We start from the raw sequence: 14,180 nt of genomic DNA on the forward strand, positions 1-14,180 counted from the left end.
GTGGCAATGCCAAAATCCACTACTGCAGCTAACAATGTAAAGACACAAAAGGTCTAACACTTTTACATTACTATGGAGGGATCTATTGGGAAACATGTTTTTCAATGAGAATTCATTCCTGCAAAAAGTCATCCCACATTTTAAGTACCACCGAGTACTGTCACATTGATTAGTTGTGTTCAGATATTTTTTCTATATTCCACCCCAGAGATGTTTTAGAATTTTTAATGCTTCACATCCACATGATACTTAAATCATAATTAAAGAAACCACATGGGTGATACTTCCAGCTCTATACAAGACTAGAAAAACAGTCTCTCAAAGTGACCTGCAACATGCACAGCCTCAAATGACTGATTTTTATTAGCTTCTCTATGATGAGGCTTCCTCTCCCCAAGATACTGTTCCATCATTAAGACAACAAACAGAGGAATAACACTGAGTTCAGTATAATTTGGCTTTTAAAAATTTACCAAAATAAAAATGTACCTGTTTACTTTGTAATAAGAAACATGCTGGCTTGTATGTTTTTTTCCAAAAGTATTTCAGTATTCTTTTCTGTTCCTGATCCTTCACATCAGCACAGCATTCGGGAAGACTCCTGCATCTTCTAGTGTAAAACGAATTTGTTTGCCTCTGCTCAGCATCCCCCAAACAGGGCTGAGTGACACTGATGGGCTACCATGCTGTCTGTTGATTCCTCCGCTGGTTCTTATGCTCTGGAAGGCAATAAAACAGGCCCTACATTGTTCGTTTAACTCTTCTGCTAACAGGAAAACTGCCAGCAGCACCAGCAGCCAGCAAGTTCACACTCAAAAAAAAACTTTGGAAAACTCCGCTGGAATTGATGAATGTGCTCACTACAAAATATTCTGTCTTCAGTACTGACAAACAGCATTTTCAAACCGTGTCTCACACATGGTAATGTTCAACTGGGCAAGAAAACAAACGTTTTCACTACCTAGTTAATGCTGAAGCCCACGGACTGGAATCTCGCTCACCGTAAGCAGCAGCAACTCCCCAGCAGGTAGGCAGCACGGCAGATCACAGAAACTTCATCATCTGGTTGCAGGCAGGTGCTGACATGTACCACACAAACCTGAACTCCCAACATTTTCCTGGACACCACTGTTTGCTGAACTAAGGACCTGAGACATTGGCCTTGCAGGCCAGCATGGCTTGCTAGACTGGAATATGCTTATAGTAAGGGCCTGACCTGCACAAGCACATGGACATACCTACATCCAAGGTCCATACAATATGTTTTTCTACTGCATATAGCACACAGAGTTGTGAGAGCACCAAAACTGCAATTTTTTGGCTGAGCTGGTGCCACAGCCCCACAGAGCCCCTGAGGAAGCCAAGGGCCACCAGGCAGGATGAAAATTCATTCTCTAGATGAATTATGGAGCTTGAACTTTCTATACATAATGTAATATGACAAAGGACCAAGAAGACATTTTAACTCAATCATTCATATCATATTTCTTTAAAAAAAATAACTCTGTACTCTCAGAGTTGAAACAACTACTTAAAAACACAGAGATCCGCTTTCCTTCCAAGAAGATGAAACAACCACAAAAAGCAACACAGTCCTATAAAAATTACTAGTAAGTGATTGTGTTGAAATGCAGAAGGAGTTGGGGACAAAATGAAAGTTTCCCAAAAGCAGGGGCTATTTAAAAGCAAACAAGTTCTAATGCAGTTGCTTCTTAACAAATTACTTTTGGAGTCAGGTAGAGCTGAGGTGCCGTTCTGCTAGCGGCAGTGGCAGCTGTGCTTTAGACCCTCTCTTACGTGCCCAGATGCTCATTTCTGTCTACAGAGGTGCCTTTCCAGTTGCTTGCATGACTCTGCTCCACACAGGGTTTTGAGAACTATCCCATTTACAGGGGAGAAAGAAAAACAAAACACTAAAAATATTGCAATGAAGTTCTGTTTTAAAAACACAGCACATATTATAGCCATCCAAAAAGCTGAAATGACAAGCTAAGAGAATTAACGGCAACATCTTAAATTGGATTTTCCTCTGCATGGTATAACAACACAGAACCACAGCTTCTTGAGAGGGAAAATCATTCGTGTCTGGCAAGAGACAGCACTCCTTTCTTCCTCCTCTCTCTTTTTCCAAGTCTTCCCTTCCCCACCCATGTCTAATGAGTTCTACTCTCCTCCTTAAGAGCTTGGAAGAAGTACACAGAGCACAAAACCAACAAAAGCTGGAATTATTACTTTTTTCCCCCCTGTTTTTACAGTAGAAGGCAAGATGGAACACCCTGTGATGTTCGCTCCAAGACAGCGACTGAGACAAAGACAACAGAATTTATGGGAAGAAAATAAGATGTACTTTGGGGAAAGTAGGGAAGGAATATTGATACATTTGTAAAAAAAAAATAATGAAAAATCCCATAAAAGATTTTCTTCAAGATGGAAAAAAAATTGAAGAAAACGATTTAAAGGCTAATATACTGGACAAAAGAAAATAAAGTTAATGTATTTGTGAAGTGAAACCTCTTGGTCTCGTGCCTCTATTTGAATGGTTAGGTATTACGACAATTCAACACTCCAGGCAAACAACATAAAACACTGCCATGAAGTGAGGCTGAGCAGCTTTTTACTCTATCATTGTTGTATTTTCTGACTTGATATACTTAAAACCTACTATAATGTGTAAAAACAGAGGAAAATCTGGGGGGTTTACTAATTTGAAATAGAAATGGATCGCTTCACAAACAGCCCAATTACTAAAGCAGGATTTTTGTTTAGAAATTTGTCATTTTCCATAAGCACCAACAGAGAATGCTATGAGGAGGTCTGGAATATCTTTTGCATGGAAAAGAGGCTACAGATAGGACTGTCGGGCTACGTAATCACAAACCAAACTACTAACGCAAATACACAGCCACCGAATAATTGCTGTGAGCACAAGTGTTTAATGAAAAAAATCTTATCCTCACCATGTTCTATTTCATCTTCTTAAATACACTGATGCACGAACAAAATCCTGCACATTGAGAAAAAATGTTCCCCCAAAAGATAACAAACAGGAGTTTAATCATAATACATACAAGATTTCACTAGTGTAACATAACCCATCCATTTTGATTTGTGTCAGATATTCTTTCATAAAAGCAAGAAGCCAAAAAAAAAAAGTGTTCTTTCTGAATACATAGGTTTCAAACAGAACATATTTCAATACTTTAGCAATAACTGAGCTGCAATTTAAATGCTCTTTTGACCTGCAAACACAGGATAAAGTTATTCCTTCAACTTAACAGCTTCATCCAACCTATTTGAAGCAGCAAGGAATCCAATCCCAGAATTTAGAATGGATGCAGTCGTGTTAGTTTTCTCATATCTGCAGCAACAACTTGGGAAGGAAGCATCAATGAGTACATAACCTTAAAAAATGTCCAGATATGAACTATTCCAAAATTAGCCTGACAAAAATACTACAGGTTATCAACATCTTACAACCTGTAGTAAAAATACTACAGGTAGTAAACATGCCATTGCCCACTATTCAAATTCTCTCTGTCAGACTATGCTTGCGCTGCTTCACATTACAAGGAAAGAAACACATGATGTAGGCATTACAGTTATTAGACTGGTATCAGATCACTGGATGATGTAGCTTAAAAGATGAGCACAACAGGAAAACAACCTGAAGCAGAGGTCCCAAGTAATTTTTTTACAGAGTTCACACAGCAAAATCACAAACCATTTATTTTCATGATTAAAGAACACATAAAAGGTTGAAGACCATCTCAATTGAAGTCTTCCCTCATCTCCCAAGAATTAAAGAAGAACAAGAAAATACAAAGAAAACCCCATGTACAAGTGCTTTACCAGTCCTGGATGCCTGAGCTTCTGCGTGCATTCTACATGAACACCTGCTGCTTTGGATAGTTGCTTCAACTGCTTAGGACAAACTATGTTTAATAGGACTTGTGCTTTTCACCTACGCCCTTCAAATAACCCAATCCAGAAGGACTGATCTTAAACACCCAGAAGAATTCCAACAGCTATCATTTTAATTAGTTCATTACTTGCATTCCACACACACAACCCTCATTGGTTCTCACCGCTCCCCCAGAACTAAAAGCAGCAGATCTCAAAATTAAAAAACGGAAATAGGAGCTGAAGCATTCACTCAAATCAAAACATTTGTCTTCCTAAAGCACGTTAACTCTTGCACCTGCATTCGGAAGTACACTTTTCTGCTTTTAAAAATATCTAGAAAGTTACTTAGCACCAAATGCACAAGCTTTTGATATGACCTCTAAGGTTCGTACTATTTAGGAGTAAGGCAAACTAACGCACAACATTTCCGAAGTATCTTATCTAAGTGACACAGATGTTCGCACCGAACATGATACAACTGAAGGTTGCATTCTGTTCCTCAAGGATGCATTTTACTTCCAAATATAACATAATGCAGCCACTCTAAACTGCCAATGAAATCTCACTCACAAGTAGCATGCTTTGGCTCATTTGGGAAATGCAAAAAAAAAAAAAAAAAAAAAAAAAAAAAAAAAAGTTATTTTCATGAAATCTGAAAGAATCTCTTTAGCAGTAAGATTCTAGAAGTATCTCCACCTGACCTCAATAATGACATTTACAGAAAGTAAACAGGAGTAGTAAATACTAAGGATTCGTAAGAATTAATACCGCAGCACAGAAACTATGTTCAGTTTCGTTTCTACGTTAGTTTCTAAGGCTCCCAGGATTTTAAGAAGATTATACTTTCAAGTGACACTGTCTACTTGGAATCCAGTCAATTTAAAAAGAAGCAAAATGGATTTACATTCATTTTGCATTCCTCAGCTATCCTAATCCTTCCGACAATTTTTACAGCTTGAAGAACCTGGCTGTGGTAGAAGCTGCAAAGTAACTGCTCACAGAAGCAAACAAAGTAAACAGACAAATGCAATTTATTTTCTTTGAACTTCTGTGCTTGTACTAAGACTGGATAAAATATTTCATGACGAAAAGTTGATTATGATGATTTATATGTATTTTCTTTCCTACTAAGTTACTATAAAAAGCACATGCTCTCAGGAAAGACAAAGGAAACTTTTTTTTTTTTTTTTTTTTTAAGGGGGGGTTGTCCAGAGTGGAACAAATTACGTCTTTTAAAAAAATTGAACGTCAATGGCTGGAAGCCCAAATCTGTTTCATCTTTCAACATAAGGACAGGAAGTAAGGTCACTGACAGCTCCTAATTGAAACCATCTTCAAACCAGACTTCTGATCTAGATCAGGATTTTGTTCTGTGACATGCAATTTCTATCCCAATTTATCACACAAGTTAGTCCCAGTTCAGCACTAGCTCCAGCTCTAAACACAGGCATCCACTAGGAAAGTTACCTAACCAGGACATGTCCAGCTGACACAACCATCTTCCTTCTATTTGGAAAGTAACCTGGTGTTAACCCAGAGGATCTGCTACATAAATACTTGGAGCTTTGTTTTGAAATAACACTGAGCTAAATCACGCCTCATGGCTTTGTGGTTGAGGGCAGTGCTCCCTAAAATCCGCACACATGTGGCGGAGTTTGTTTACAACAGAATTACAAACCACAGAAAAAGGTGGGACAGACTCAGTGTCTAATCTGGTTTACACCCAGCTGGAGGGGGAGCAAACAGTCTTTGCCGTATCAAACAATTGCCAGTAGGTGAGGAAAACTTTTACGGAGAGGGCATCTACAAACTAGTTCCATACATTTTTGGCAGGGAAGCAAACAAAAGCAGACCCTTCTTCTCATGTACTAAGTGATACCAGTTCGATTTTCTTATTTGGTATGAAAGTGTTCAATAGGAAATGCAGTCCCAAAAGGTTTGAATTAAAAATAACCTTTAAAAAAAAGCGGTTTGCGAACCAAAATCGCAAAGTGTATCAATACTGCTTAAGGAAAAGCCAATTTATTTTCAGGTGCATTTACAGTTCTCAAGTGTGTTGAACAGGCGCCTGACAGTTTCCCACTCACCTGTCCAGAATCTCTCCCTTCCCTACAGACATGGAGAAATCCTATATTTTGTACTAAGTGAACAAGTTCCCAGCTTGCTCAACTGGGAAATTTCATGGGAACACCAAGAAAGTGCTTTGAGCACTAATACCACCTCTCATCTCTTCCCATCATACTTATTAGATACATAGCTACTAACAATTCAGTTGATGAATAAAGCTCAAAGAAGCAGAATCACAACCGCACCATTTACTTGTACCTGCCCTCTCAGTCAAAATTTATGCAGCATTAGAAAATGCATAAATCTGAACTTGCATCCTCCAGTAAAGCAGAGACTAATTCAAAAAAAATAAAAAATGAGAAATAGAGATGTTAATGGCCCTTCAGAAACCGTAACTGGGATTCACTCACACCTATTATTTTCTGTTAATATTGCCCCTTGTTAAATACGTGTGTTTTTTTTTACTACTGTTTTCATAAAATGTACACTGCATACGATAAATGCAGCACACAAAAGATATACTCACCTCTATTTTTTCCTTGCCACAGCGACTACCCTTAGTAATAAGGATTGCAAAATTATTCGTTGCTGTAGGTACAAAAAGGAAACTTCACTGAACTGTTAGACCTAAAACCAGTAATTCAAAAGCTCAAAGGTGTCGTAACTAAGGCTGCCTATGAAAACTTGATTCAGCTTTTCTCTGCATAAACATTCCGACACAGTACTTGAGTATATGACCATGGGTCATTTCTTCACGTGAATAGTAGACCAGCCTTCAGCAATGAACAGATACCATCACATATCTGAAGATATTATTTGTAGGATCTCGCAAAAACAGAGCTGCAGAATACTTCAGGAGGACATCTAATCCATCCTTCTACACCACAGTGGAATCACTGGTGCAATCCACTTCTGTTATGTCATTATTTAATCCATTGCTGGAACTGCAAGAACAGATTATGTTACTGCTCCAAACTGTGTATTTCAGGGTTTTGTTATTCCCACTGTTAGAAGGCCAAGCATTAGAAAACCCACATCTCCTTCACTGCCACATCCGTCTTTTGCTCCTTTTCTTATATAGCACAGTCATAAAGCACTGTTCGTTACACTTGCCTTTGTGTCCATCTTTTATATATTTAACACAGCCCTGCCCACCTATTTTTTGTTCCAGCCCAGGCAGCCCCGTGTTGCCCCAACCTGATCCTCCGACAGCCAACATCTCCCTGGCATGCCAGTAAGAGACAGAAGAGCGACTACCACAAGCTGACGAGAGCATGCTACAGACCATAGCCTGTGTGTTCCCACAGTCTAGCACCTCTGTCATCCTGCTGAATCACAGTCTGCTGGGGATCCACCAGCAGCACCACATCCCCTCCTGCAGACCTGCTGTACAGCCTGCTCCTCATCCTACATTCTCATCCTACAGCCATCCCAGATTTCAGCCCCTTCAGTGTGATACTGTTGTGTAGTTTTCAGTAAGGAAAGCATCTGGATTTTCAGGCTCTTCTTTCACTGTTTCCAGCATTCACTCCACCCTCTACCTGGTGGTAATGATTAATGTCAATTTTGGCCTCTTACCTCTATTTCATACCGCAAGACCAGACACACTGCTCTGACCAGATGGCTAAAACCAAATCAAAATTATACGCAGGAAATTCATAGAAGGGAAGCCTCTAAATCAGACAGGGGAATGGAAGAGGACAAAAAGGATTAGAAAACAGTTCGTGCATGAAACAGAAGCAGGTAGGTGATGTAAGCTGGAACTGCTAAAACCTTAAACTGAGCAACAAGTATCAGCAATCATGATTTTTTTCTTAAAGACTTGATATAAAATCATCAAAATTCTACTACACTTTAATACATCATAGTTCTTCCAGCCTATACAGCTCGTCAACTCACACTAAAAAAATGCTTTAATGCAGTAAATGTCAATAAATACCAGCACCTGTTGCTTTATTTTGATTGCAAGAAGCATTCCTTAAAATAGCACTCTGAGAAACCCCGTTGGGCAGACTGGTTTATCATCCACGGGATCTTTATTGTTCTGAAGACAGAAGCCTTTGCCTTCCTGATGAACGTTGCTGTTGTGCTCACTGTTATTGCATCTGAACATCTCATAGTCATTTCTTGTCTGAATTTCAAAGTATTTCTAGGAAATTTTAGAAAAGGTCAAATTCTGAGTGCCAGACTGAGAGCATTAATGAATATTTAAAGTTACACACACGGCATCTATTCAACACCAGCTCCCCTTGACTTCTTTTGCAGCTGCGAGCACTCAGCATTTCTGCAACACAGATCCCACAGGTCTCACGTCCAGTAAATGAGGAACACACAGCTAGTGACCACCTGCGGGAAGCTTGCTTTAAGCAACTTGCTCACGTCACGCTGGAGCTCTGCAACAGCAACGCAGGTCAACAGTCTAGGACAGCATTTCCCTACATTAACAGTGGGACCTTTATTCAAAAAGGAGAAAAAAAAAGCACAAGTCTCAAACAACTTCCCTGTTGCCTCCACCTCATTCATTCCACACCTTCAGACATCTGCTGCAAGAGCAGCAAGAGTCTTAGAGAAAATTTCATTTGCTATCCAACACCCACTTCTCCCCAAAGCAGGATCAGTTTTGTACATTGAACATGATGAGGGTATTGTCTGCACATACAGATATTTGTACGCAGGTGTGGAGATAGCTATATTATCTATATGGATGTACACTTCATAATCATGGGATTACTGTGCCCATAAGTTATGGGTACAGAAGGAGAAGTTTAAAACTGCACAGGCTATTGTAGCTGCAGCATTTCCAACACGGATTTTTGCCTCCGCAGTCTTCATATGCTGCTACAACTCTGTGTAGGAAGTTTTCCAGTTTTTAAAACAATTCTGTCACAGGGTGACAGATGCACTATCATTAAAGATTCAAGGAGCAGCAGACTATCATGCTCCTGGCTGAGAAGAGGAAAGCTAAAACTCTCTCTGAAGTCTTAGGTTCTTTGCCAAATTCTTGCAAAAGTGTCCCAGAGCAGCCAGCACACACTCCCCTGTACCTCAGTTTCAAGATTGGTGCCTTCAGCTACATCTCTTCCACTTTTGTCCCAATCCTGTGTCTTCACTGCTTCTGACTCCTTTCAATACCACTTGCCACTTTTGGAGCAGTTTGTTTTTCTCCTTTTTTTTAAGCCAAGTTGATCTGTTTCCCAGCTTAATCACCCCATCACCAGGTTGCACTGATTGTTCCTTCCAGGAAGAACTTCTGTGTTGCAATTTCCTTCATACACAGACCTATTTCCCACTCCAGCCCCCCCAACCTTCTTGATCTGCCAACTCCAGTCTCTCCTCCCCTCCTACTCCCACACACATCCCAACCACCAGAAAGACAGACCAAAGAAGATCCAGAGATCCTTCTCTTACTACTACTGCTTATCTAAATACCACAAAGGCTCCTTCCAAAAGCCATCTCTCCTTTTTCCCCCCTTGGGTCTGGCGCAACAAGGACACACACACACACCCTCACAGCACTGCGCCAGATGTCCAAGTTCCCCAAAGAATAGGATATACCTGAATTTTTGCAGACAAAGAAGAAAAAAGCATCATTTCTTCTGCAGCGATGCATGCCTCAATTTAGTTGTTATAAGCTTTTGAAAAAAAATCACTTTCAAAGCAGCAACAGAGAAAACATCCCCTTCAGAGCCATCACAGTATGCCAAAGTTTAACTGCATGCTCCAAAGCATAAGGGTATTAAAGTTGTGCAGAAAAGAAGCTGGCAGAACTCAAAGCAGAAACTATTGTTTTCTTCTTGCCTCAACATCAGAAGTAGCCGAACTCTTTCAACTGACATTTTGGGAAAAAAAAAAAAAAAAAAACAAGAACAACTTCAGCCCATAGCAAAATGCATAATTTATAGCAAGTTTGATTGGAATTGCTAAGTCTGTTCTCAAATGTGCAGCAAAACAGTAATACTTCTTACAAACATCTTACAACAACTTATGGCTTTAGCAAGAGCTAGCACAGTCAGCCCAGCCCACCATTTCACAGTATTTATTCTGTGCATTGCACATACAATTACGCTCATGTAATCAGTGATGTGAGTGCTGGTGGCCAGTTGTATCTCTTCCTCTCTCATGTACTGGGAAGAAGACACCACTAATCCACTGCTCTTATGGAAGGCTTTCCCTCAGCCTTCCAAAACAGACGTCTCCAATAACATCCATCAACAGCTGAAAACACAGCACAAATGGGGAGTGGGAAATTGTTAATCACATTTGTTGCTGAGCTCATGTGCATGCGAAGGGATACAATGACATCGTATCATGCAACTGCAGAGTGCAGAAGCCACCGCACTGGTAAGGATGCCATGAGAGCATGATTCTTCTGCACTCGCCAGAAATAAAAGAAATTAAGCCTGCATTGTTCATAATGCTACCACGTGACTTGACTTTGGGGCTCCAAGACAAAATTAAAAAGATTTGTGCTACTTCCACAAGATTTTTATTTATTTATTTATTTTACTAACAGAGAGGTTCCCACGCCACACTGGGTTAATAACTCTCACGCAATTAGTGGTGTTCATCCCGTATGCCACACCAGTCAAGGCTGGAGACACACCGAGCAGCTAAGGACATCACCCGTAACAACTCTTACGCAATTAGCGTTATTCATACTGCACACCACAACGGGCAAGGCTGGAGGCACACTGGTGTTTCAGGACATCACCCATAAACAGATCTACTTTCATGTGAAGGAAAGCTATGGCTCCCACAGCCAAAGTGGGACTGTGTTATTAAGAAGCCTGTTCTACTTCACTTCTCCCCCAAGTAGCTCCCCCTGCAAACACACTCATCATGAATTGAGAAGCAAGATTTGGGCTGTTAGTCTGCCCCTACCGCAGCCACCACCTTCCCAATGCCTCTCGGAAGAGATCTGTGCTGCAGCAAGAAGCGCTGCTCTTTGATGTGTCCAGCGCCCAAAATCTATTACAGCAGGTAGGTCACAGCTGTTAAAGCCTACTTTGTTAGAAGCGTGCTCTTTTTCAAGTAACCAAGCCTGCCTGAGAAACCTAAGACCTCGCTCCACAGCAATGAACTGCCACTCACAAAGCAGACGCCACCGCACAAAAAGCTGCACTGTCCACTGGCTTGTTTAGCATTCTGACTCCTTGAAAGAACATGCAAACAAAACACACACATTTCCCCTGGCAAGGCTACAAGCCTAGCTTGTAGACACAAGGCTGACATAAATAAAGCAAGCACGGCACAGACAGCAGGCTTAAAGGGAATCCTCCAGCCATATGGGTCTGCCGCGAAAATGAACTGGAAGTAAGCTTGACAAGCTCAACCGGCCACTAGAGACACGGTGCCAGCTCAAGCATCTGTGACACCCTCATGCAATTAAGTTGAGCAAACAGTATCCTGCAACTGTCCCACGAGGCAGTTATATCCGATTCCTTGCCTGACCTCCACAACCTGTCTTCAGTCCTTGAGTCTCTGAGGAAACCTCAGCAGAGACTTTTTAGCGTCTGGCACGCCGCTCCCCTCTCTCCCACAGAAAACAGCACAGCAAAGCGAGATAGATCCTCCTGATCATCAACACTGGAGTTAGAGATTGTGCAATGACACAAAAAGGGAGAAACACAGCCCAGGCTGAGCGGTAAGACATTTGCAGAGCCTGCCCAAAGCCCTAGTTCAACAAGGCGCTCGAGTACGTACGTACCTGCCTTCAGCACACTAGCAGCCTATCTGCATACTCAGAGTTCACCATCTGCTTAATTGTGGGAGCTGAAGCCCTGATTCAGCAACATGTGACTTCAGTGGGAGCTAGATCAGGCATTCCAAAATCCGAGTTGATTTATTACTTAATTTCCTTAAGTAGCGATGCTCACTTTGCTATTTCAATGGCAAGCAAGCGTCCTTAATAGCCATTTCACTCTTCTGTTGTGTGCCTCTTCTACGTAACTCTAAGCTGCAGGAACTTGCTCTGTTAACAAACTGGTTAAAAGACCAAATGGCACAGAGTAGCAAGTGAGCTGCACTGAAGGGAAATGCTCAGGGAGTTGTAAGTCTGTTGACCAGCACACATCACTTATACCTCATACCGCCGCTATGCCATCAAAACTTTCCAAGGCTAAAGAAAAGGCTAGGATGCAGGTTGTGCCCTAATTTTGTAAAGATGATGGGCCCTACACAGACAAATCAGACTCCTGCCATGCTTTTAATAAGCATTTCACCCTAAATGAAAAAGGAACAAAACATATTTGTTCTCTGCAACCTGAGGTCTTTAAATCTGTGTGATCAATGGACCATCTCTAACACACCTATGAAAAAGCATCCTGTGAAAGGCAAGTTTGGTGTTAATGTGCTAAAATTCATCATGTGTGATTGCACGTCCCGTGGAAAAAGAGAAAGTGGAGGGCTCACAAATCAGAACAGCTCGACGGCTCCTGCCCTAGCCCAAGGAGGAGAGCACCGCTCTGGGGGAGATCCATTGTCTCCGCGCGCTCCCTTCCAGCAACCCCAGCGCTGGCTGTGTTACATCACATCCCCACCGCTGCTTTTGAGTTACACAAGAACACAGGGCGTCCACACGAGTTTACAGAGACCCACCGCCACTTCAGTCGCAGAACTTCCAAGACCCGTTCAGCATCAGGCAAACAATTAAACAAAAAGCCTCCAGCGACCTACTACGAGAAGCAGCAGCCCGGCCATGCCATTAACCTCCAGCAGGCGCAAAAACCAAGCAAGCGCCAACCTTATGAGCAACCTCTGTGTCTTTGAGTGTAGCTTTCAGGTACAAAGAGACTCCTGGAGATAACTACGGGTCACCAACTTGCACGCTGCATCCAGCCCATGACCTGCAGCCCCAAGTGTTGCCTCCCCCGCATAACCAGCTGCTTTCTGCAGTGGGTCACCGTCCATGGCACGGTTAGCACAGGCTCCCACAGTTATTTAGGTGTGGGTAAGGGGCTATGGTTGCTGCCTGGTACCCACCTAAGGGAAACCCACCCTGGCAGCAGAAGCGTGCCCGCGTTCAGAGCCACCCGGGGATGCAGGCAGAGGGAAGCGGGCACAGAGGGGAGGGGGGGACAAAACAACAACAAAAGGGGCCGCCGACCCCTGGCGGTGCGGTGCGGCCCCCCACGGCCCCGGGGGTCCCCCCACGGCCCCGGGGTACCCCCGCAAACCCCCCCGCGGCATCGGCGGCGCGCGTGTGCGCGCGTCCCCGCGCGGCGGCGGCGAACAATGCGCGTCCCCCCGCGCCGGGCGGGCATTGTTAGCGGCGGGGCGGCCCCCCCCGCACCTGCCACGTTCCCGTGTCCCCCCCCTCTTGCTTTGTTCCCCCCCTCACCTGCGGCGGGCGAGCCCCGCAGCGCCGGCACGGCGAGCAGCAGCGGCAGCAGGGCGGGCAGCGCCGCGGCCAAGCGCGGCGTCCGCTCCATGGCGCGGCGTCAGGTCATCGCGGCGCCCCGCGCTGCTCTTCCTCCACCTCCTCCTCCTCCTCCTCCTCCTCCCGGGCGCATCCGGGTGGGAGGCGGCCCCCGCCCGCCCGCAGCTCGCCCGGAGCGCGCCCCCGCCGCAGGCCGCCCCGCCACCTGCGCGCGCCCCGCGCCGCCCGCCTCCGCGCGGGGGCGCGCCCGCCCCGCCCCGCCCCGCCGGCCGCGCGCGCGGGGGGGGGGAGGAGCCGGGTGGATGGGGGAGGGGGCGGGGCCAGGCAGCGTCGTAGGCTCCGCCCCTCGTGAGGGGTATCCCCTCACAGGGCTTTCTGTTGAAGTCGTGGAGATGTGGCGTTATTTTTTTTTTGTGGCGTTAATGTGCCCTTTAATTTGATAAAAATATTGAGGTTTACGTGTCCTTAGGTATCAGACAGCCGGGTTTTGAGTTAGTTGCCGGTCCCCTGGAAACACAGCTTGGCTCAAAGAAGCGCTCCTGCCTTCCACACCCTCATACCCACCGCTTCTCCAGGGCACATCAAGCCCTTCCCTGCCGCCTCCTCCTTCCCTTTCCAACCTCTCTTGTAGATCTACAGCCCAGGCTAAGCAACAGACACGAAAAGCCTTAAAAGAAACAACAATAGCCTTAAAAAAACACTTCATTCCGGCATGCCTGCGTTGCAAGCAGTGGTATGCACCGGCGCTTGGCATGCAGCATGCTGTTTCGTGCTCCTTCTGTTTCCATTTTTTAAATTTATTTGTTTATTTTAGAAAGCTATCCCTCACAAG

At 43.9% G+C, this 14,180-nt stretch overlaps 1 protein-coding gene across 4 annotated transcripts in view; it reads right to left on the minus strand.

Annotated features, from left to right (window-relative positions):
• The window catches only part of KIAA1549, a 139,583-nt gene extending 126,077 nt beyond the window's left edge, over positions 1-13,506 (minus strand). The window contains exon 1 of one of the 4 annotated variants that reach the window (XM_084506354.1): positions 13,310-13,506. In XM_084506354.1, the coding sequence (XP_084362480.1) occupies positions 13,310-13,400 (91 nt within the window). In that variant the 5' untranslated portion in view covers positions 13,401-13,506. The remainder of the gene's footprint in view (positions 1-13,309) is intronic. The other 3 variants (XM_084506349.1, XM_084506351.1, XM_084506355.1) reach the window with 3 other exon arrangements.
• Between the last annotated feature and the right edge of the window lie 674 nt (positions 13,507-14,180).

Source organism: Aythya ferina, assembly GCF_964211825.1.
Source record: "Aythya ferina genome assembly, chromosome: 1".
NCBI lineage: Eukaryota > Metazoa > Chordata > Aves > Anseriformes > Anatidae > Aythya > Aythya ferina.